The sequence below is a fragment of the Callorhinus ursinus genome, unplaced genomic scaffold (genome assembly GCF_003265705.2).
Source record: "Callorhinus ursinus isolate GAN/ISIS: 27379988/994484 unplaced genomic scaffold, GSC_fseal_2.0 scaffold22, whole genome shotgun sequence".
Taxonomy (NCBI): Eukaryota; Metazoa; Chordata; class Mammalia; order Carnivora; family Otariidae; genus Callorhinus; species Callorhinus ursinus.
In genome coordinates, this window is record NW_027397084.1 from 23,982,482 (window position 1) to 24,008,666 (window position 26,185).

Below are 26,185 nucleotides of genomic sequence, written 5' to 3' on the forward strand. Positions count from 1 at the left end.
AAGTGTGATATGCTGGAAGACTGAAGGTTATACCACCTTCTGGCTATCTCAAACTTTTCTGAGTCATTGATAAAAACGATTTTTGTCTTCATCCAAGGTAGGGTTCATCAGCTTCCTTCAGTTTTACTTTTATCAGTTCAAATGATACAGTGTTAAAATAGTTAATAATTTTTGATGTTTGCAGCCCCCAAGTTGATTAGATTTGTTACTCATTCAAAATGAGTGTATGCCACCAATTATATTTAGTCACGCCCCCCTCTTGGTTCTGTTCCTTTTTATTGGTATTTCTAGAGGAAAAATAAAAAATAACTTAATGTACTAAGAACTGTAACTACCATTCTCAGAGTTACACTATGTAAAACAGCTCCTTACCTTTCATAAATTTATGTAAGATTAAAAAGAAGCAAAGAGGTTAAGATTTGATAACAGAATAAGCATCAGATTGTCATCCTTCCAGTACTTCTCCCAGCTTTTCTATATAATTTAAAACATTGTAAGAAGTGTAACTTCACTCCTAATATTCTCTTAGTTGATTTCAAGTTTAAAAGAATATTTTAAGTGATTTCAGATTTGAAGTAGTCACTGTATTTGATCAGAATATGTACTAACAATAGCAAAGAAAATTAACTCTCTGATTTCTAAATTATTTAGGTGATCTCACTATTTTCATTATTTTAAAACCAAAGGTTTCCTCTTCTGCAGTTCCCTGAATTCAGCATGTTGTCTTTTTGGTTCTAAAAACTGAATATAAAACTTAGTAAAGAGTATCTCTTATAATATTTTGCTTCAGCTTCCTCCAGGCAAAAGAAGAATTGAAACAACTTAAACTCCCTGGGTTCATGTACAGTGATGTTCCTCTGCTGGCATCCTCAGTCCCTTATTTTAGCATGGAAGAAGAGGATGGCTCTGAAGATGGAGTACATCTCATTGTCTGTGTGCATGGTTTAGATGGTATGTCCTGTCTGTTGATAAAACCCATGGCAACTCAATATTTTTTCTTTTCCTAATAGACTTCATTTAGTTTTACTTAATCTTTGAACTGAAAATATTTTAAATTGCTGAAATTAATTGACTCTTAAATACATTCTAAAACAAAAATATGCTTGACTTTGCTAAGTATAATATTAGATTTCCTTTTAAATAAATCTTCCATGGAACTGACATTCATCTATGTACCAGCATTTTATTTCTTTTAACTTAGGGTTTTTCTGTCTTCTGTTGTTGGTTTTCTCGGCAGTCACCTCATGGCAATCATTTTGTCTTCCTTTGATAGTCGACCTGGTGCCCTTTTAGTCTAATGCTTTAAACCTTACGAGCTAGAAAAATCAGTACTAAGAATTGAAGATTCACTTATTAAGGTATACTTTAAATTCTAAATACCTGGCTTTAGTGCTATAGTTTTATGAGAGCTATTTTGGTTATTCAACAGACTGTTTTCTGTATTTTAGGAACTATATTAGAAAATGCCAAATATCTATAGACTAGCATATTATTACTGTATTATAATATCATTCTGTAAGAACAAATTGAAGAAAGATTTTACGGATATAAAAATACTAAACGCAGGTCTAAGCTAGTAAATTGTCATGAAATTGAAGATTTTTCTTTATTTTTTAAAAAGATTTTATTTATTTGAGAGAGAGTGAGAGAGAGTATGAGCAGGGAGGAGAGGGAGAAGCAGGTTCCCTGTGAGCGGGGAGCCTGGCGCAGGGCTCGATCCCAGGACCCAGGGATCATGACCTGGGCCGAGGGCAGATGCTTAACCAACTGAGCCATTTCAAGCACTCCTGAAGATTTTTCTTTAATAAAAGAACTTGACTCTCAAGAAATAAAGTATCTCAGGGCATCTGGGTGGCTCAGTTGGTTAAGCGTCTCCCTTCAGTTCAGGTCATGATCCCAGGACTCCGGGATTACCAGTGTCGGGCTCCCTGCTCAGTGGGGAGCCTGCTTCTCCTTCTCCCTCCTGCTCATGCTCTCTCTCTCTCGCTATCTCTCTCTCTCTCAAATAAATAAAATCTTAAAAAAAAATAAAAGAAATAAAATATCTCCAATACTAACCTCTTCCCCTGCAAGTAATAAAATTTTCAAAGATTATCACCCAAGAAAGATTTCTTGGCCCAGTAGACTCTCTGGCACATTCTTTGAAATTTTTAAGAAACAAATTACCCCCATGTTATATAAATTGTTCCAGAGTAATAGGAAAAATTATGGAACGCAGCTCATTTTATTCTTTAAAGTTAACCTAACCTTGTTACCAAATCTGGAAAAGATATCACACCCACACCCAAAGAATAGCAGGCCAATCTGACATAAATACACTTAATAAAACTCTAGCAATATTGCAGAAATAAGTAAACAGATAAGTAAATAAAAAAATTTTTAATTGTCCCCAAAAACCTCTAGCACATTGAATTAATGTATTAAGTCACTATAACAACTAGGATTTAATTCCCAGAATACAAAGATAAGTATATAAGGAAATTTATTAATATAAATATTATTATATTTATAATAGTATGAATATTAAAATATACCTACATCAACAAATCAAGTAAGAAACTATTGATAAAATTCAGTGTCTGTTCCCGGTTTTGACAATTAAGCACCAAACTTTAAGCTTTAAATAACAATTATTAGTGTGATTTAATCAATGTGATTATTAATGTGATTAAGCATATTATTCTCAGCCAGTGGAAAACATATACTTTGTAGTGAAACACTAGTGGTGTTCCTTGTAAAATCAGGAATAAAACAGTTAGCTCTATCAGTGTATGAAAACCTAAAAGATACAAATATTAGATGGGTCAAGTTGAAATTCAACAATTATAACATGTTTACATTCCTAATCAAACCAAAGGAATTAACCAAAAAGCCACTAAACTAATTTTTAAAGATAATAATATTTTTAAATTATGTATTATATCTAATAAGTAGTCAGCATTGATAGACATTTTTAAGTTAGTAATTAAACGCCTTTAAATTATTTAAATGGAATTTTTTTTCTATTCAACTATTACAAGACCACCAAAAGAAAGTGAACAGGTTAAATCTAAATCTAAAATGCATTCAAGGGGTGCCTGGGTGGTGCAATTGGTTAAGTGTCTGACTCTTGATTTTGGCTCAGGTCCGTGATCTCAGGTTCATGAGATGGAGCTCTGTGTCAGGCTCCACACTCAGCACAGAGTCTGCTTGGGACTCCCTCTCCCTCTGTCCCTCTCCCCCACACTCTCTGTCAAATAAATAAATCTTAAAAAAAAAATGTATTCAAGGTTTGTTAAATAATCACTATATAGTAGTGATGGAAGGAGTACTTCCATCAGTCATTCATAATGACCACAGTCAGCAGTCTCCAGAGCTAACAGTGAATAAATACACCATCAGGTAGGAAAGCAAAAGCATCAATGTGACCAAAATTCCTAATGAACAAATTGTTGAAAGATATTGTATGGCTAATTGAAATCAGCCTTGACTTGGAAATTGAGAACTCTATTTCAGGTTGCATTGTCTGTTCAAAACTGGCAGAGATCATATACTTCTCTTCAAATATATGATGATGTACTTTGTACATTTTACTTTGTCTTGTCCTTTAGACATAATTTTTAATTTTCTTCATATTCTAGGTAACAGTGCAGATCTCCGATTAGTAAAAACTTATATTGAACTTGGACTGCCTGGGGGAAGAATTGATTTTCTTATGTCTGAGAGAAATCAGGTACAATATTATGGCAGTGTTTTCAATGGAAGCAAATATTTTTATACTAGTTTCTACATAATTTTTGTTTATTACAAAATGCCTGTAGTAGTAGTAGAAATTTTTCTGATTTGTATGAAATTTCACATTAATGCATATCCCAAGGAAATTGAAATTTATAATTTGACTTATGAACTTTTCACATGCACAAAATTTCTATGCAGAAATTTCATTAATTAAACCATTATAAATAACCTTATGTTAAATGTGGGTATTGGGCAAAACAACTAAATGAAGCAAGTATTATTAAGAACATTGAATTTTTTCTTTTCCTGGAAATTCACTTTTTTGCTCATTTTAATATAATGAATATTATTCACCAGCTTCTCTAAAACCACTGATCTTAAAGCATATTTCCAATGCCTAAGTTAAAAATAATGTTTATATTCAGTTTTTCCTGTGATTACTCATATTTATAATATATCTGTTTTCCTTTGTTTAGAATGATACTTTTGCTGATTTTGATAGTATGACTGATCGCCTTCTGGATGAGATCATACAATATATTCAGATATATAGTCTAACAGTCTCAAAAATAAGGTAACTTTTATAATACTCTGTAATATTGTATGACATACTTTTATGTCTCTATGAATTAGAGAAAAATTAAACAGAATTTGTAGTAGTTTTGTTGCCTTATTATGAAATATAGGAGACCACAATTCAGTTTACCTAATTTAAAGAGAAAAGAAAGAATTTAAAAATTTTAGGGAAAGACCACATATTATATGATTCCATTTATAGGAATTATCCAAAACTGGCAAATCTCTAGAGACAGAAGTACATTAATGATTGCTTAGGGCCGGGGGAGATGGCAGCTGGGGGCAGGGATAGCTAAAGGATTTGGGGGTTTTTTGAAGCGGTAAAAATGTTCTAAAATCTCTTGTGGTAGTTGTACAACTCTGTGAATACACTAAAAACTATTAAATTATACATTTTAAATGGATGAATGTTATGGTATGTGAATTCTATCTCAATAAAGCTGTTACCAAAAGATTTTAGGGCAATGGATATATACAAACAAATGAAACAACAAAAATACTTTCAAGGTTGCCTAACTCTACTTCATGAGTCGGTTTTCCACAAGCAAGATGATCAAAGCAATAGAAGTCTCATAATTTAAGCAGATACTGTGGATAGACATGGGAGAAAGGAAAAATATTTGTTTCTTCTAATACAGTAGGACTTAAAGAAAAATTCGAAACTAATCTTTTCTGCCTCAAAAAGTAGAATAATGATTACCTAACTAGGTTAGAGGAAGAAACTGGCTCTGTATAAATATAGGCTTTTGAAAGAGTTTGTTTCCAGTTTGAAGTATGGAGATTAAGGACTAAAAAGAGAGATAAACAGGTTTTTATTTGAAGTTATTTTTAAAAAGCATTTCTGTTAAAATGGGAGGAAATGTAAATATATTAGGAGGGAGGAGAGACTTATTTTCTTATTTTAATTATTCTCTTCATTTATAGATTTTAAAATACTTTTTATTTACTAAATTTTCTATAATCTTATATACCTTTTATTCATTATTTTATGATGAAAAATAATATTTCAGTTTTTTCATTTATCCACAAATGTATTACCTCTTTTAGATAAGATTATCAGTTATAATCAACCATTATTCAAAAGCCTGATCTGGTTAATTGAGAACTATTAGTTACAATCATAACTCTCATCCCACAGCTTCAGGAACTTCCATTTGGGAGGGAAGTTTATCCTGAGCTTCTCACTAGCTATATTGGTAAACCAGTTTAAGACAGCTTTCAAACTCTCTTCTTTCATTGTTAATTATCTCCAGGGACTAATATACCATCTATTGCATAATGATGGTAAGTAAAAAGGCTCTTCTGATTTAAACTGTTCCTTAATAAAGATGAGGTGCTTTATAAATTTTTGAGTGTAGACCAGAAAATAAATGAAACAGGTATATAATTTTTCCTGTCATCCTTAATAGGTATAATTTCATTATTTTGTTTTAAATCATGACTTAACAAGTAATAATTGTCATGTGTGCCTAAGGAGGCAAATTTATCATCTAGTCAATGTATAGTTACTTTTAAAATGCATTTATTTCTAAGCAGTTATGACTATGAATAAAAATTTTCTAAGTAATATCTTATTTCTATAGAATAAGGATTTAAATTATATAGTGGGAATTTTCTACTACATTCTCACATTTTTTTCCTTCAAAATGTAAGTTACATCATTTCAAAGTATCAAACCATAGTTTTAAGACATTGAAATTTCCAAATACTTAGTATTTCACATCTGTTTATAGAGGTATCAGCTTTAATATTTCTTTTTAAAATTAATACTATGGGAGAAATGTCTTTTTTTTTTTCTTAAAGCTTTATTGGACATTCATTGGGCAATTTAATAATCCGTTCAGTGCTGACAAGGCCAAGGTTTAGATATTACCTCAACAAACTTCATACCTTTTTATCTCTTTCTGGACCTCACCTTGGTACACTCTACAATAGCAGTGCTCTTGTTAATACAGGTAAGTTTTATTGTTCAGTATAAGAAATATGGCATGGGGAGAAAATTTAAATACAAATTTAAAGTTTTCTGGTACTTATTTAAAGCTGACTTGTCACATACTTGGAATTTCATTAAACAAAAGATGTAGAAATTTTTCTATTTTGTCATGCACATGAAATAAACTGATATTTCATTTCAGAAAATAAATATTATCATATGGAGATAATATAGATCAGAAGTGATAAGAGCATTTTAAACTAATTTTCATTAAACTGTCTAAATATTTTCAGTAAATGTTTATGTTATAAACAGGCTATTCTGTTGTTCCATCAGTTGAGCAGATAAAAAATAAATACCTATATTTAATATATTATAAAGTTATAAAATATATATAGAATGCTAACTCTGGTCTTGGTTTGATAACAATGAAGGGATGTTATGAGAAAATAAATTCTAAAATTTTTTTTAAAAATCAAAATGAAAGTTAAGACCCCAATTTTGATTAGAATGAATATTCTCATTAAGAAAGATCTGATATTTGATTTGCCTTTTGTTTGGTGTGGTTTTTCCTTTGGATTTTTTAAATAGTTTTTATAGTTTAGCCCATTGATTCCCATTGTGAGAATAAATTAGATTACATTCTGTCTCTTTGCATTGAGCCTTGAAACTCTTCTTTCTGTTTTCTCTTTCAATTTCATTGACAAAGAAACCATACTATTTTCCTTGTATCCCATTCCAAACTATGGCATCCAAAAAACAGCTAGTTCTAGGTTTTTACAGTTTTAAAAAGAGGGCATGAAAAAGATGAAATCCATAAGTAACATAAAATAGAACCCAGTGTAAATAGGATGCAGTACTTTGAATTTCTTCCTTCACTAAACTTTTCCCCAAAAAGGCTTACAATTACAGATTTAATCAATTACAGAGTTTTTTCTCTTTTCTTCCCCTGTTCCCCCCTGTGATATTAGAAGCAACAAAAGTAGAAATCAATATTGCACAATCTTGAAAACCTTTTCCAGAGAGTGATTGGGGTTTCTCTTAATTAAGGGGAAGATGCGTTTAAAAATGGGTTACTGATAATACAAAGAAATACAATTAAATATGAAACTTCAGAGGCACCTGGTTGGCTCAGTTGGTTAAGCATCCGAGTCTTGATTTCAGCTCAGGTCATCATCTCAGGGTTGTGATACGGAGCCTGCTTAAGATTCTCCCTCTCCTCTGCCCCTTCCCCAAAAATAAATAAATAAATAAAACTTCATTATATTCAGCTGTTACTAGAAAACATTAACCAGTTGCTCATCCTAAGAGTTAGTCCTTATACAGTTAGTCTACCATAAGTATATTTATCTCTAGACTAAACACTCAGTGCTTAAGCATTTGGATCTACTACTGTGTTTGAAGAATATTCCATCTCTGCTTCTTTATAATTTGAACAAATATATCTAAAGGTACAAGTTTCCCAAATTTGTCCTTAAACCATTATCTATTTCATTAGTGAATGTGATAGAAATAGCAAGCCTTCTGTCAACCACCATTAACCCATAGTTAACTTATATGTATATGTTTATATTTGTTATAAGAAAAAGGAAATATTTTACAAATATATGTTTTATTAGTTAAGAAAATGCTAGTTTGGTAGATGTCATTTTTGAAGTGAAATGTATATTAAAATTAATAATCTTGGCATATGTTACCCTGTATTTTCCAGTATTATTCACATATCATTTATAACTCTGTAGGTCTGTGGTTTATGCAGAAATGGAAAAAATCAGGTTCTCTTTTACAACTGACGTGTCGAGATCACTCAGACCCTCGCCAAACTTTCTTATACAAGCTTAGTAATAAAGCTGGTAAGTATATAGTTAACAGTTTTGAAAACATTCACTTGAAAACCTTTTTTAAAAATCAACCTTTAGCAAATAAATTATCAACATGTCTTCTGGTGATTAAAAAAAGTATCAGTCAATTATAATTTTTTAATAATGAAATAGCAGACTCACAATTAGTAACATGGTTGTTTTTTCTTTTTCTACATGATCGTATTTGTATTGTGTGAACACAGGTACTTTGAAATTATCCTGGGGCGCCTGGGTGGCTCAGTTGCTTAAGTGTCTGCCTTCGGCTCAGGTCATGATCCCAGGGTCCTGGGATCGAGTCCCGCATCAGACTCCATGCTCAGCAGGGAGCCTGCTTCTCCCTCTACCACTCCCCCTGCTTGTGTTTCTGCTCTCGCTCTCTTTCTCTGTCAAATAAATAAATAAAATCTTTAAAAAAAAAATTATCCTAAACTTTTTAACATTTATAATTTAGTACCAATTGTTAGTTTTTGAACTGGGCCACTGCATGTCTTAGCCCTTCTGTCTTCCTGCCCCAGTCCTCAACCTTTTTTATAAACTGCCACATATTCTTCTGCCTTCCTATTCAAGGACTATAAAACTTTTCTGAAAAATGTCAAAAACTAAACTATTTGAGGGGAAGGGGGCTGAAGGAGAGGGAGAAGGAGAGAGAGAGAGAGAGAATCTTAAGCAGCCTCCACACCAAGTGCAGAGCCCAGCATGGGACTCAGTCTCATGACCCTGAGATCATGACTGGGGCCGAAGTTGAGTCAGATGCTCACCTGACTGAGCCACCCAGGCGCCCCCAGAAACTAAATTATTACTAGTAGTTATTCCTTCTACAAATTCCCACTACTGGATGAATCTTGTTACTCATCTCTTATTAACTGATAATTAAATATATTCCCCATCTTGCATTATAGTCCAAGCTTTTACAACCTGAGGTCCTCAACTAGTACTTCGCCAGCTTCACACTCATGTCTCCCTACCATATTCTTTCCACTTTGTCCTTTGAAATCTCCATTTGAGGGGAACAGACTGACTTCATATGTTTATCTTCTTCAAAGAATGCTGTCTCCACTTCTTCTGCACATGGAGACATAAGTGAAACCTAGATACTTCCCCACTGCACTCCGATTTCCCCACTCCCCTTGCCTGTAGAGCAGAGGTTGGCAAACTTTCTCCCTAAGGGCCAGATAGTAAGTATTTTGGCTTTGCAGGCCATGTGATCTCCATTGCAACTACTCAACAATACCAGTGTAGCACAAACAGTGGTAGACAATACATAAACAAGTGAGTGTAGCTATGTTCCAACAAAATAACAAACAAAAAATCTAACTTTGCTTACCCAAAAGAAAAGGCAGCAGGCCAGATCCCACAAGCCATACCTTGCTAAACCCTGCTATAAGAGAAGCTCAATTTTTCATTTAGAGTACCACCTAGAGTAGAGGAAATAGCCTTCTTTTTTTTTTAATTTTTATTGTTATGTTAATCACCATATTACATCATTTGTTTTGGTGTAGTGTTCCATGATTCATTGTTTGTTCATAACACCCAGTGCTCCATGCAGAACGTGCCCTCCTCAATACCCATCACCAGGCTAACCCATCCCCCTACCCTCCTCCCCTCTAGAAACCTCAGTTTGTTTTTCAGAGTCCATCATCTCTCCTGGTTCGTCTCCCCCTCTGACTTACTCCCCTTCATTCTTCCTCTCCTGCTATCTTCTTTTTCTTTTTTCAATAGCCTTCTTGCTTTCCATTTCTAGCTGCAGTCATTGTTCCTCTACTGTCATAAAATTATCCTTTGAGGTTGGTACCATCCAAGCTCTGCTACCTTCTAGTAATCTTTAATATAATGATCTCCTGGCCACTCCTCACATATTCAGTGAGAACTCTGATAAGAGTTCATTGACAAATATACAGTTATGCTTAGGAGAAGATATTCTTCTTGGATCTTAATATACTTAGTCTTGAAATCATTTTTGGTGATTTGATGGAGTCAACCCTTTAGGTGATCATCAAGCATTAAGAGCTTTTCTCAACTGTAGTAACCTTCCATTCTACTCCAGTTTGAACACATACCCATGGCTATATTCCATCCCTGGAATTTCAACCAGTATACTATTCTGAAACTACAATATCCTATCCTTCTTTCTCACTCACTCCCTTATTCTCATTTGCTTTTTAGACTATTTAAGATCCCTACTCAGTTTCTTAAATTACCCTGTCCTTCATGGTTCTACTCCCTTCCTGATCCATCCCAGACTACAGGAATTATCACTTTTATCATTCATACATTATTACCCTATGTTTTTCCATCTTAGCCATCTAGCAACCTGTAGTACTGTTTCTTTCCCTGGCTTGCTGAGCTCTACCAACACGGATCACACAGACATGCAGATCAATACCACTGTAGATCCATGGAGCTCCCAAACAGTTAACTCTAATAGCTTCCTAACCATTCCCTAAAAGCTTTTCTGTTTGTTTTGTTTTGTTTTGTTTTTTTAAGATTTATTTAGTGAGTGCAGGTGGGGGGAGGGTCAGTGGGAGAGAATCTCAAGCAGACCCCACTGAGAGCCAAGTCTGATGCAGGGCTTGATCTTACAACCCATGAGACCATAACCTGAGCCAAAACCAAGAGTCAGACTTTAACTGACTGAGTGATCCAGGTGCCCCAAAGCTTTTCCAGTTTTTTTTACCTCTTTTCCTCAGACTTTAAACTACCACTGCTACCTTCACTACCTTCACTTCTATAAATGACTTTGTTTCCTACTTTATGTATGAAAGTCAAGGCCATCAAATGAGAACCTTCCTACTTCCATTCTTTTTACCTACAAATGTTAGCATACCTGTTCTTTCTTTCTAGTTCAGTAAAAGATGTATCTGTGGTCCAAGAATAATTTCCCTTTCTGTTTTGGAACCTGTTCTTTCTGTCTTTAAACTCTCCCTTTTCAGTGGCTAATCCCTTAACATAAAGTTATTCCGTTTTCTCCCATCTTAAGTCATAATAATAATAAATACCTCCTTTGATCACTGATTCTATATCTTTCTATTTCTCTCTCTCTTTTTTTTTTTAAGATTTTAATTATTTATTTGACAGATAGAGACACAGCGAGAGAAGGAACACAAGCAAGGGAAGTGGGAGAGGGAGAAACAGGCTTCTTGCTGAGCAGGGAGCCCAATGCGGGGCTCGATCCCAGGACCCTGGGATCATGACCTGAGCCGAAGGCAAGACGCTTAATGACTGAGCCACCTAGGTGCCCCTCTATTTCTCTTTTTTTTATAAACAAATTGATCCTCTTGAAAAATAAAAGCAGTTACTTTCACTACTTCCTCACCTTTTATTTCAATCTTCAATCCATTGTAATCTGATTTCTGTCCTCACCATTCTGTTGAAGCTTGCCATACCCAGTTATCACTTTTCTTTCTTTTATTGTAATATGCTGGCATTTATGAAAATACCCTTCTTCTTGAAATACTTTCCTACCTCTCATTCTGTATCAGCCTTTACTGGTTTTCTTCCATGTTGGCTGTCTGCTTCCTACCTGGATTCCTTTTCTCTCCTTGCCCCTTAAATAGAGGTATTCTTGGGCTCCAGCTTCTGTCATCTGCTCTTCTAACTCTATACATTCTTCTTTGACAGCTTCATTTCATATCCGCCTTCACCATTGGCAGCTCAGATATGTGTCTCTAGTTCAGTCCTCTAGGCTCTATTCTAGACTGATATGTCCAGCTGCCTACTAAGTACATTTACTTATATGGTTCATGGTTACCTCAAATGCAGTGTTTTCAGATACCTCATCTTTTCCCTCAGGTTCATTTCTCTTGATTCCACCTCTACCGCCAACTGCCCAGCCAAAAACTTAGAAGTTGTTTTTTAGACTCCTCTTCTCAATCTCCCCACACATCCACTTAGTCACTAAGCCCTGAAACATTCAGCCTTCTTTTATAGCTAATGGAGTCTTTCTTTTCTTTGCCACTGCCTTAGGTCAACCATAGATTATTGCTGTGGTGTTCAAACTGGTTACTCTGCCTCCAAACTGGTTACTCTCCCCCATCTCATTTTCTCATTAGATAAAATTATCTTCTAAAAATTAAATCAGACCGTTTTGCTCCTGTTTGAAAATCTTTTCATGGTGCGTTGTCGCTTTCAGGATGAGGTTTAAATTCAGTGGCTTAGGGCATCAAATCCTTTATAATCTGGTTCCTGATTCTTTTACTAATTTCATATTCTACTCTGCCCATGCACACATCCTTTGTTTTAGTCATGCCACACATGTTTTATGCTTGCATTCACCCATGCTTTTTCTGCCACCATTCCTCCCCATGTGTTTACTCATCTTTTTAGAACCAATTCTCTCCATCTTCTAAATACCACCTGCTAGTAAAAGCTTTCTTGAGGCCCTCTCTGATTTAATGCTCCTCTACTCTCAGAGTACCCAGTAGATTACCCAATATTTATGTTTATATCCCAGATCTTACACCTCCATACTGACCTTATTAATGAATTCCAAACTTCATTTGCATGCTAGACATCTCTACTTACATATGAAACATATGTCTAAACCTGAACATATTGTCTTCTTTTACTAACTCTTCTTCCATCATTTTTTAATGGTGCTCTGTCTTCTAAATTACTTAGAAATACCTCAGTGTCATCTTTGACCCCCTCTTCTTTGCATCCTACTTCCCAAAATTGTTACTATTATTACCTGAACTCTTATGGCATTATATATGAACCTCATTTGCCATACATTTGGTCATTCTTATGTACCTTAACCTCCTTTCCAGTAATAGGGTCCATTTGTGACAACCCTTTCCCACTCCCCACATAAACACTCAGTATTTACTATAGTTCTTCCCCTTAGTAGATGTTCAGTATAAACCCGCTGCATCAATGAATAATCTTTTCCATACTATTTTCAGTGTCCAAAAGCAGGTCAATATTACATGGTAAGCCAAAAATCAAACCCGTATATTTGGTGACTGATAGTTCCAAATTGGAAGTAACTTGAACTTGTAACTTAAGCCCTTGCCATTTAAATCTGTTTTTTATCTTCATTCTCATCACCCATGTCCTCCATTCTGCTCTTGAAACATTTGATGTGAACACTGGTTAGATTTACTAATGGAATAATGCCCACTTCACTTGAGTGCTGTTTTAGCCTTTTCACGATTCTGCCTTAAATGTTGTTATTAATGTGAGAAAGAGATGTTGGAATGGTTATTTCATGTATTGTCTGTTATTAGAATCAGTGAAAGAAAAGTTCTTTTATAGGTCAAGTTTTATGTTTTGTTTCTAAGAGTACAAAGCAACAATAAGTTACACAGAGTGCACAGAAATATTTACTTGATTCATTAAACTACAAGATAGGCCTACAAATCTAATAGAGTGTATAGTTCACACGTGGGAAAAACTTACTGACACTCACTAGAAGTATTGTGTTCTAGGTTCATGAAGTTTGTACCACTGTTGACAGGTTGGGAAATAAAGGAAAGGCAAAACTGAATATAAATGTTCCCTGGGGTCTGCGTATTTATACTGTATTTTATGAAGTAAAATTAGCAATAAGAATAGTAGCAACATAAGAAAATAAACACACTAAAGAAGGCATAACTAAAATTTTACTATAAAAATTCTATAATCCATGGCCTTCCCCATCTGAACAGGTATTTGGACTGCTGTTTCTAATTATTAATAGATGTGAGTAGATCTTTTGCACTTGATCTATTAAGGATTAGTTAAAACTTTTGCTTACAAGTTATTAATTCATTATTTGCCTTAGAATGCATGGCAAGACTCGTACCTTCCCTCCAGTTGTACCAGCCAAATAACTGTTTGGTTATTTGGTTAAAGAGCCAAACTTTAAGTCACAAATAGATATTAGTCTTAGCTGGAAAAACTGAGTAGGATACTTAATCTAAATAGACTTCAGTTTCTTCATTGGAAAATGAGAATAATAGTATCTTCCTCACAAGACTATTAAAGGATTAAATGAGACAATGCATGTGAAATGATTACCATTCCGAATACCACAAAATTCAGTAAATGTTAGATGGTAAAAATAGCTCTAAATGAAGAGATGCCGGAACCAAAATGATATTAGTATTATGGATTATAGAAATTTGCTGTCACATTACCAGCACAAATCTGTTGTGGGAAATTTTTGTGCAGAACTATTAAGAATTAGCTCATCTAAATGTCAGCATTACTGGCTATAAGAAGTTACTCAAATGACTTATTCATGTTTTAAGATTTCTACTTGTACCCAGATAGGAGTCTATTAGTATACATCTGAATTGAATTAACATGAAAGAATACTATTTTCTAATAATCTTGAGCAATGCATTAGATAATACTAAAGTATAAGAATAAATAATAGCCAACACACATATGGCACTTCCTATATTCCAGGTACTATCTAAGCATTTTATACATATTAGTTTATTTAATCTTATTAAGAATATTATTGCTCCATATTGCAGGTTAGGACACTGAAACATAGAGAAGTTGAGTAACTTGTCTCAAGTCATAAAGCTAGTAAGCAATCATGCATGTTCCAGTCATGTCATGTTTAGCCATAAATGCACATTTTCAGGAATTTTAGAAGCTGTTTCTAATTGCAGTTTTAAATATCAACAAATATTCATTAATTGATTTTTAAATTATCACAGAGGTAGAGCAGTTCTTTAATGAGCTGTGTTTTTTCCCAGCTTTTTTTGTTTTGTCATTTGAGGGATTTTGGTCATCTAGAAAATTGTGAGAAATGAATGGTCATTTCCTACACCTGTATATGTATGTGTGTGTGTGTGTGTGTGTGTGTGTGTGTGTATACACACATATATATCATTATATAATAATATCAAAATATATAATAATTTATAATTTTAATGGATGTAATTATTTATTTACTAAGTAAATATATTTGGATTCACATCAGAAAGATAAGTAAAACAGGAAAACATAAAGTAGTGTTTACTTAACTGATAGCCTAGCTCAGGTGTTTTTATTTTTTTAAAGATTTTATTTATTTATTTCAGTGAGGGAACACAAGTGGGGATGGGGATTGCAGGGAGAGAGAGAGGGAGAAGCAGACTCCCTGCTGAGCAGGAAGCCTGATGCTCGATCCCAGGACCCCCAGATCATGACCTGAGCCAAAGGCAGATGCTTAACCAACTGAGCCACCCAGGCGCCCCTCTCAGGTTATTTTTAAATAATCAAAAGCCCTAGTGATGGTTTCTCTTTTATATTTTACTCTATGTATTTTAAAAAATACTTTCTATAATTTACTTTTATTTTATATTTTACTGATAAAGCTATGAAGTCTCAGACGTCCTTGTCCAATTATTGCTTCTGTTTCTTCTGAACAGCCAATTTCCTGTTATTTTGGGAAAGCCTAAAATAACCTATTTGAAGCAAACTCCAAACTTCTACTGTTTTCCTTTTTTTATTTAAGCAAAGCCCCCACCCCGTGAGTTCTCCTTAGAGGTAACTTTTCAACCTAGAATTAGCCACTTCAAGGGCTGAATGAAGTGCTAGCCCAAAGGCCTTCTTCTCCGCAATGTATCATTAGTTAGTAGCTTTCCTTAATTAAAAGGTATTTATTATTTTAAAATGAAAGAAGCATTTAAAAGCATAAAATAATTTATATGATTTCTAAAACAATTGAGAAATGTTATATTTTTGTAAAAATCATATATTTATTGTGTACTGCCTTTTTTGTTTGATGAACACAAAAGATCTAGTGAAGTGTTAAGGAAATGTTACTTTTAAGAGGAACTTATCTATTTTGATTAAGGTTTACAATTATAAACATTCATTAAATTTTTATAACAACTTTTGACTAAAAAACCTTACTGTATTCTACAAATTACACAGTATAGTTATGGCATACTAGTGTCTCAGCACTGAATATCAAAAGAAAGAAAGAAGATGAAGGAACTAGAACAATGTAGAAGGTAAAATGTATATTATATATAGATTTGGTGTCACCAGTGGTGAAGTAGTCAAGATTACATAAAGAGAAGGATCATGGGCATTCTTGCATTCCAATGAAGGCTCAGAAATAGCCAAATGAGAATCTATTCATTGTTGGAATTGCAGAAACAAAATATCCTTAAGATTTTCCCCCAAAACATTTGCTTAGCATCTCTTTACCAGCTGTTGAGTTCTGACTAAGAAAATATAATAATTAAAGAAATCTCCTGCTGTGCTACTATGGCACAAGATAATCTTTTCTTCCAGCAGATTACAGAGGTGTTTAATAATAAGTATCAATTGATTTGTAAGTTGCATTTGTATTTTGTTTTTTGAAAGTGTAGGAAAGAATCAGCATCAACTAAGATTTTGGGAAGCAAATTCTTTCAAATGTATCTAAAATAAATGAGTAGGGGCTCCTGGGTGGCTCAGTCGTTAAGCGTCTGCCTTCGGCTCAGGTCGTGGTCCCAGGGTCCTGGGATCGAGCCCCACGTCGGGCTCCCTACTCAGCAGGAAGCCTGCTTCTCCCTCTCCCATTCCCCCTGCTTGTGTTCCCTCTCTCGCTGTGTCTCTCTCTGTCAAATAAATAAATAAAATCTTTTAAAAAATAAATAAATAAAATAAAATAAATGAGTAAAAATAAGAATAGTCTAATATTCCTTAGTATGTGTCAATTTTAAAAGCACAGGGTTTTCTTTACCTCAGCACTACTGACGTTTTGGGCTGGATGATTCCTTGTCATCAGGGGTTGTCTTGTGCATTGTAAGATATTTAGTAGCATCCCTAGCCTCTACCCACTAAATGCCAGTAGCACACACCCCTCTCCATGCCTTCATCCCCCCCCCACATCCCCTGGTTGTAACAACAAAAATGTCTTCAGACACAGCTCAATGTCCTTTAAGGTACAAAGCCACCAGTTTAGAACTACTGCTTGAGCCAATTCCAGAGAGTAAACAAAATGAGTCAATATGAATCACTTTAAAACTCATTAAAATTTTTAGAAAAAAAAAACGGGTTGCCAGAAGTATCAGGAAGACTAAAATAATGAAGATGAGAGTTACCATACCATTACAATGTTCAGACATAAATCATGTTATACAGTCCAGAAAAATATTGAAGATTTACTTTAATTTTTTTCTTGGTACCTGAAAAATAACTAATATATTCAGAAATTTTTTAGCTAAACTGTCTCATTCTATAAATGGGGAACTGTTGTTTTCCCAAGTTAGAGGTAACTTTTCAACCTAGAAATAGCTACTTCAAGGGCTGAATGAAGTGCTAACCCAAAGGCCAGTTAACTGGGTCATCTTTGAGCAGGTAGAATCAGTGTAGGTGCAGGGAAGTTGAACCTAGAATATAAGAGTCCCAGTAAAGACTTCAGACACTTTCATTTGCTAGACGTCAATATAGATGAAGTACTTTTGTAATTCCCACCAGCATTGCAACCCTGGGGCCTACCGTGTTTCACTTGGAGTTTCTGCCCTCTCTAGCCAACACTGCTTGACAGGAATTAAAACCAAAAGATTCAAAAAGAGTCATAGTCTATTTAACTAACTTGGTTTTTGGCTAATACAAAAAGCAGACCTTCCATGCAGAAGCACAATATTAGAATTAATACCTTGCTGTTGAAAAACTGTTATTAAAATTAGACTACTAAATTTAAAATGTATTTTTAAAGTATTACTATCTTAGAAATCACATTTAGAAATGATAATATAGTATATATCAGTGTCAAGATCTTTGACTTTATTTTTTTCATCATCATGGAGTCTGAGAATTAAAGGTTTTCTTAGAAATCCCTTCATCTAATCTTTTGATTTTGCCTATTTCCGTTCCACCGAGCTACCTGAACCTGCAGAGACACAGACACTTCCCTCAGGGAGCTCAGTCTGAAGCAGTGATTCTCAGCCTGAGTGTCCTTTTCCTTGTAGAAGCATATCAGAATCTCTGCAAGGAGCTATTATTTTGAAAAACATATTTAATATAATTTTTTAACGTAATGCCTGTTATTCTTACAATATATACTATAGAAGTAAAGCAGTGCCAAGATATGGGGTGGTCATTGCAATGGAGTATAAAGTCCAAGAACAGGTTCATTGATTTTTTTTAATAAGAGATATTACAGTGTTTTGCATATTAATAAGAATGATTCATACAAATGAGAAAATTGATAATAAAAGAGAGGGACGGGGCAGCTACTAGAGTCCTGTCCTTAACGAGGCAGGAGGGAACGGCACCTAGCATTCTAGTGAAAGAGCTGGCCTAGGGTGAGAACGTGGACGGCTCATCCATAGAAGGAGCAGAGGCAGAACATGAGGCTATATAGTATGGTAGGTTGGTTTGGTTAAGGTGGGAGTATATGGAAGTTCTTTTCTGATTCTTCTATATTCTCAGTGAAATAGGAAGCAAGGTCATAGGGTCAGAGTGAAGAGGGGATAGAAGATGCTGACGGTTTGAGAAAAAATAGTCATTTAGGAAAGTACAAAAATGAATGTTGCCTAGCAAGGCTGCCACAGGGTGGTGTGCACTGCACAGCTCCAAGGAGTGTTATTCATGTGGACTGTAATACGAATGGTGCCCCTAAAGTTGGGCAGTATGATAGCTCTGTATGGAGAACACAAATATACATCTTTCAGATAAATGAAAAAGCCAACTGTGCTCTTAACATAAGCTGGTTTCATGCAGCTTGGGTTAAAATTTCAGTAAACAGCATCATACTTAGATTCAAAAAGCACAGTAAGGGCAACTGGGTGGCTCAGTCGGTTGATCTTGGGGTCCTGGGATCCAGCCCAGTGTTGGGCTTCCCCATTCAGTGGGGAGTCTGCTTCTCCCTCTCCCTCTCCTTCTGCCCCTCTCCCTGCTCCTGCTCTATCTCTCAAATAAATAAATAAAACCTTAAAAAAAAAAAAAGCATAGTACCTAGAACAACTTGGGTAGAAGTAAAGATGATGTACTGTAGGACAGAGGCTTTCACATTTTTAGCTCGTTTACCCCTGAAAAGAATTTTGAAAAAGTATGTACCCCTTGTATAATTTTAGGGTGACACCTAAAAATATTTTCTATAATTTTAAAGAGTGGCAAAGGATATATTTTCTGGCATATCAGGTAGTACATATTTGCTGTAATTATATTTTCATAAAAATATAAAAACAATTTGATGTAGGAAAGACAACTTTAGAGTTTAAAGCCGATGGCCAAGAAAGAATTCTTGAGACATCTTTGGTGCAACAAGGTGATTTTATTAAAGCACAGGGACGGGACCCATGGGTAGAAAGAGCTATAATGGGGTCATGAGGACTGGCCCCGTTATATACTTTCAAGTTGGGAGGGGGTTAGGGAGTAGTGTAAGTCTCTAAGGAATTTTGGGAGCAAGGTTTCCAGGACCTTGAGGGGAATAGTTATTGTTGGGAAAAGGTCATTTATTACCGTCTAATAAAACCTTAGTCATGAGACCCTTTAGATGTATATTGGTGGCCATATGCTTGGGGGGTTTAGAGATAAAGAAATTTTTATACATTAAAGTAAATTTACAGGATCCTGGCGGTAGGGCTAGGATTGCCTTTTGTCCTTAGCAAAGTATTAACATTGAGGGAGTTGAGTCCCTAGAACAATGTCACTCTGCCTGTTTCAAGAACTTGTCAATGGGCTGTAGGCAGTAAGGAAATGTAATAATTTTTCTTCTGCCTTTGTTTCCCACATCACAACTCATTCAGTTGGAGTTATAGATTTAGGTCATTCAGTTTATAGAAAATGTGTGCCATAAAATCTAATTGGCAAAGCTGATTTTTATTGTCAATAGTCATAGCAAACTTTTTGCCAGAAAATGTTAGATTTCATTCATATTTTGCTTCATTCCCCCAGAGACCTTTACACCTCAAGCCATACACCATAATAAGATCTGAAATAGATTGGAGAAATACCTTTCTCTAATAAAGTGAGAGGAGAAGTCATTTTTAGGAGAGCACTCATACAGAAGTTGGGATCTAGAATTCAATTCCCTTAAAGCTGTACATGCCCATCCTCACCATCTAGAGTTTTTTTTTTCAATTGAAGTATAATTAACATACAGTGTTGTATTAGTTTCAAGTATGGAAAGTCTTAAATTACCCCTGAGGGTGAGTGTGTACCAGTAAGACCTCTGCTCTAGGACACATACATGATTCCCAGAGTAGCACTAATGTTACATTGGTGTCAAATGATGCCAAAAGTAGAATTAATTTGTCACACAAAATGTGAGAATGAAGGGGGGAAATCAATTTTTCTTAATATTCTTCTAAAATATTTTAAATATTTTTGCATAATTGTATATTATAGACATTTGATCATTCCACTTGTATCCCTAGAATTTTATATATCCAAATTGCCACAAAATATTATCTTGTCATTGCGAAAAAGGGAGGATAACCTTATATTTGACATAGAGGGTATAAACAGTCTCTCTTGCCTGTGTGTGGGTCTAGGATCTCTCATTAGGATCCTATGTTCTAAGAGAGAAAGGGGCATGTAAAAAGGCTTCCTATATTCTGGATCCACAGTAGTCCCCACAACTGGCCTGTCTCAAAGACAGAATCTGAATTTCAGTAGGCAAAAACTATCAAAATTTTACTCTGGAATGTTCCAGAACAAAATTATATGCCTAAACTAAACACCCCAATTCTAATGTATTGTCATTATTGGTTTAGTTTATATCTTATTTAATAACCACATTTCTTATTTTTTTATTTATTGTTTACTTATTATTAGAGCTACATAGTAAAATTAGAACATTACTGGTAGTAAAGTGGTCAAGAACCTGGTTTCAGTACTTAAGTGAGTTAATTAATTCAAAGTATCACAAGCCCTAAATTCACCAAGTTTACTAAAAAATAAAAATGGAAGGACCTGACTAAAGTCTGTGGATGGATCACAAAACCCATTATTATTACTGAAAAATCTTATGTATCCTCTTGACATAATAATACTAGGCAAGAGTCAAATGAAAATTTAAAAAGTCGGCTTCAAATGATTTCTCATAGGGTGTTTTGTTTGTTTTTATGAAAATGTATTATTTTATTTCTTTGGGAAATACTCCTGAATACTGAGGAATATCCTTTGGAAAGTAAGAAAGTCATAAAATACTTCCTGTAGAATTTTAGCCCGCCATATCTAATCTCGCCCGTACCCCTACACCACCACATCACAATCCTTGCCTCACTCAGTTCAAGCATACGTTTCTCATACCAGCACATAAACTACATACAATGAAGGTAGGGCGTTTTTTGTAGATAATATATAGAAATTTGGAGAAAGATTTCATCAGATGTAAAAAGCCATAAATTTATGGTGCCTGGGTGGCTCAGTCAGTTGGCCACGGGACTCTTGGTTTCTGCCCAGGTCGTCGGATCAAGCCCCTCCACAGCCCCCACCCTCATGGAGTCTGCTTCTCCCTCTGCCCCTCCTCCTGTGTGTGCGCAGGCTCGCGCGCACGCTCTCTCTCCCTCTCGAATAAATAAAGATTTGTTTATTATTTATTCGAGAGGGAGAGAGAGCATGAGTGGGAGGAGGGACAGAAGGAGAAAAAGAAGCAGGCTCCCTGCCGAGCAGGGGGCGGGAGGCACAGCTCCTTCCCGGGACCCTGAGATCAGGACCTGAGCCAAAGTGAGATGCTTATCAGACTGAGCCCGCCAGGTGCCCTTATAAATAAATAAAATCTTTTTTTAAAAAGCCATAAACTTAATAGTACTGAGGAAAGAAAAATTTCCGGTGACTTAATATACTAAGTTATTTTAAATCTGGTTAATTAATCTGGTTGCGTTATAATTCAGTATTTTTTCTTCATAGGGCTTCATTATTTCAAAAATGTTGTGCTAGTGGGATCTCTACAGGATCGCTATGTTCCTTATCACTCTGCCCGCATTGAAATGTGTAAAACAGCTTTAAAGGACAAACAGTCAGGTAACTAAGTAAATTAGAAGTATTTCAACTCCATTTGTTTCTCTGACAGTGCATCCCATTGTGGTTTGTGTTTGTATTTTACCAATTACAAATGAAGTTAAAACTTTTTTCATATGTTAATTGATCACTTTTATTATTCTTTGAAATGCCTGCTTATGACTTTGAATCATTATTTTATTTGGAGTTATTTATCTATTTCTCAGTAAAATCTCTATATATTAAGAAACAAATAGTACATTATATGTTAAAAAAAAAAAGATAGCAGGAAGGGAAAAGTGAAGGGGGGAAATCGGAGGGGGAGATGAACCATGAGGGACTATGGACTCTGAGAAACAAACTGAGGGTTCTAGAGGGGAGGGGCGTGGGGGATGGGTTAGCCTGGTGATGGGTATTAAAGAGGGCACGTTCTGCATGGAGCACTGGGTGTTATACGCAAACAATGAATCATGGAACACTACATCAAAAACTAATAATGTAATGTATGATGAATAACAATAAAATTAAAAAGAAAATATTTCAAACAGTTGTAACTACACATGAGCTTTTTCCCAAATTTTTCTTGTAGTCACTTTCTTCTTTTTCTCATCTTTCTTTTTTCTTTCTTTTCCACCCACAGATATTAACAGCCATCCTTCCTCTCTTTTTCTTCCTTTCTTTTTTCCTGCCATGTGAGATGTTTTTGCCAATAAAAATAGTCATTCTTATGAAAAAGTTATTTTTTCTAATTATAAATGCTCTCCATTTGCTGCCTCAAAAGTAATCTATAATTTGACTTCTCTGGATTATTGGGATTGGTGATTATGGTAATGATCATGCTGCATGTTCTGCACTATCTTGCATTTAGTCAAAGATGGCAGCAAAGACTTACCTCACTTCAATAAAGTAATAAAGATTTTATATATTTATTCTTTTGCTACTTCTGAATAACAAAAGAAATTTAAATCATAGCTATTTAGAGCCAGAAGGAGACTTGGCTTATTTTATAATTGACGCCCAGAGATGCTAAGTGGCTGATCTAAAGTCACTGGTGATTAATTAATTACAGGCTTAGGGCAAGACCTTGGGTGTCCTACCTCCCCCTATTTGCTCAGTTCCTTTTTTGGAATGAGGCTGATTTTTTTAAATGAACTCTTAATCCTTTGCTTTTTTCCACATTTTAACAGTGAACAGTTTCTTTAGGCAGGGAATTCTCTTATACACATTTGTATTGGCATTGCTTTGCATGATGCCTGGCACATAGTAGGTACTCTCTTCATTTAACAAATACCTTTTTTTTTTTTTCAGCATTTTATGACATTAGAATAACCTTTTTTCCCCTTAACTTCTGTTCTAGCAAGGGACTTAAGGAAAAATTCAGAAGATATTTAAACTTCAGATGGGTCACAGAAACTAGAGAAATGTGCTTTGTTTTAACAGAGATTCTGTGCCATTGGGGGACAGGGGGAATCTAATAAAGACAGGTTTGGACTTCTTCCTATGTAAAAATATTTTTCAAATAGCATGGAACCGGCAATCCAGCCTGACTCACAGCGAAAACTAAGAGAAGGAGGTGGGAGTAAAAAGTTTTCTATGAATCTATGTGATGTTAATCTCTCAAATACCTGTCTCTTCTTTCTCTGAATGTACTTCTATATGCTTTTCCCTTCTCATGATTCCTCAGGGATAAACCCTGCCTCTCCTCAGAAATTTGATACTTTCCTCCCTAAAATTCACAGGTCCATGGATATGTGTTAGCACTCATCCATAGTAATATTAGTAATGCATAAGCATTAAAAATTGTTTTGCCCCTTGTAAGGCAGTTTGTGCCTTTATGTATATCTAACCTTCATCTTTTATACTCTGAATGACCTCAATAAATTCATTGTAAGAATTAGCCAAAAAGAGGGAGAGAGAAGTACAATTTTGGAATTAAAAGCAGAACCAAGCATTAAATAAACCCCTAGACCAAAAAAAGGATCCTGTCTGATCTTTGAGTCAAACACACATTGTTCTCCTGACTGTAGGAGGTTGCTGGTTTTTTCTCAGAATAAAGTGGAAATATTTGGAATAATGTTGAATGTCACAGAAATATTTTTAAAGTACTTGCTAGAGGTTCAAGTTTTAAAAGTTATAAAAGGCAAAATGTCTTTTTTTTTTAGTAGACACACAATGTTACATTAGTTTCAGGTGTACAAGATAGTGATTCAGCTTTTCTATACATTATGCTGTGCTCATCACAAGTGTACTTACCATCTGTCACCATACAACACTGTTACAGTATCACTGATCATTCCCTATACTGTGTAAAAGGCAAAATGTTTTAGCATGGCTACCTTATTTTCATAATGATTTAACAAATCATAAGTGACTTAATGTTGAATAAAACTATTTGCTCTGTTATATCCATTGCTTTGAATTAAAAGTATCAAATTGATAAGAATTTACAATGAATTTGTTATTTTTACTTGGCCAGATAATGTGGTTATTTATATTTTTTATAAAACAGTCTCAAAAATGATAGTCCAAGAAAAGAAAACCTTTTAAAAGACATTCTTCTGCTTTAAATAGAAATAATATAACAATTTCATTAATTATATAAAAGTTGGCATAGAATTTTTTTCAGTTATTCATGTGAACTAATTTTCCTGTTTTCTGTTTGTTCCATAGGGCAGATCTATTCAGAAATGATCCACAACTTGCTTCGCCCAGTTCTGCAAAGCAAGGACTGTAATTTGGTTCGATATAATGTCATCAATGCATTGCCCAATACAGCTGATTCACTCATTGGGAGAGCTGCACATATAGCTGTTCTTGATTCAGAAATATTTTTAGAGAAATTCTTTCTGGTTGCTGCCCTCAAATATTTCCAGTAGGATAAAAACATTGTTAGAGACTTGATAATTACCTCATTCAACAATGATTCAAATAATGTATTATATTAAACTGTAGATGCTGATAAGTTCTAAGAAATATTTATACCTTTTTATATGGAAGATAATTTATATCATCCATGTTTAGAGCTTTTTAAACATCAACTTTACTTTCTAGGTAATGTGGCTGTGCAATATTTTTTTAATTTTATCTTTTTACTTTTCTATTACTTTTTCATATATTTTGCTACATAAGTATTTCTGTGAAAGTTTAAGCCCATATGTATATCTGATTGTTTATTATTGGCTTTCCACAATCCTTACATCAGACACATCATATCAGAGGCCATTTATTGGGAGAATAGCATGAGATTTTAAATTTTCTAGCATTGGGGTATTATTTAGTTAATTATAAATTTTACTTTTAACATTTTACTATGTTTTAACTGGAAATAAAATTATGGCTGCTAAAGTATATTTTTTGAAATCAACTCTAGCCCTGTCAAACCAGGTAGTTCATATATGACAATGTTATAAAAGTTTTCTATAAAAGTCATTATTACTGTTGCTATTAAACATATGTCATGCCTATTAAAATATATTTTCTATGGTGATTTCAACATTATTTCTCATATTGACTTTTATTACTGGAACTTTTTCATGTTCATGTTAGCAGCATCTAGAAATTTTTTGAATGTTTGAATGCCCTCTGCTTTGGTTGGAATTTTGCTACATTTGGTAGTGTTGCTTGAACTTTCTGACTACATTTCTTCAACTTTTTTCATGGACTTTTCTTGTATGTACATAATAATTAAGTGTTGAAATTTATGAAATACTTTTATGAATTTAGATAATTTTTAAATATTGTTAAAATTTGTTGAACTAAAAAGTAATGTAAATAAAATAATTCATGTTAAAAATGGAACTAAATAATTACATGTTTGGTGATAGAGATGCAAATGTTTTTGATATATGGAGATGTTAAGTCTTTTGACTTTACTAAAGGTGCTGAATAGCATTAAATTCACTATTTTCCTTTCCTGTTTTACTTGTGAAAATAATAATGCACTAAGGGTGGAGAGGTCTGTTTGCATTCGCCAACTGTGATGGAAAGAGGTTTTTGTAAGTATGTGTTGTATAATTGATGCATGTTTTATTTTTAGCATTGTGTTATTGCCTCTGATGTTAATAAATGAACAAATGACTATCTGGAGGAACAGCTAAAACACTTGCTTATTTTCAGAATACTAGGGGTATATTTTTATTTATAATTGGATAGACTGTTAATTAATTGTATAGAACAGCATGATTATATAACTTAGAGCCTTTGTATTTTTATAATTTATGTCCTTTGCATATAT

At 34.3% G+C, this 26,185-nt stretch overlaps 1 protein-coding gene across 12 annotated transcripts in view; it reads left to right on the forward strand.

Annotated features, from left to right (window-relative positions):
* Positions 1–26,053, forward strand: part of FAM135A (family with sequence similarity 135 member A) — a 124,868-nt gene extending 98,815 nt beyond the window's left edge. For all 12 annotated transcript variants that reach the window (XM_073905177.1, XM_025890711.2, XM_073905172.1 and 9 more), the window contains 7 exons: positions 791–951; positions 3,621–3,712; positions 4,194–4,291; positions 6,097–6,248; positions 7,969–8,079; positions 21,862–21,975; positions 24,622–26,053. In XM_073905177.1, the coding sequence (XP_073761278.1) occupies positions 791–951; positions 3,621–3,712; positions 4,194–4,291; positions 6,097–6,248; positions 7,969–8,079; positions 21,862–21,975; positions 24,622–24,827 (934 nt within the window). In that variant the 3' untranslated portion in view covers positions 24,828–26,053. The remainder of the gene's footprint in view (positions 1–790; positions 952–3,620; positions 3,713–4,193; positions 4,292–6,096; positions 6,249–7,968; positions 8,080–21,861; positions 21,976–24,621) is intronic.
* Positions 26,054–26,185: the final 132 nt, after the last annotated feature.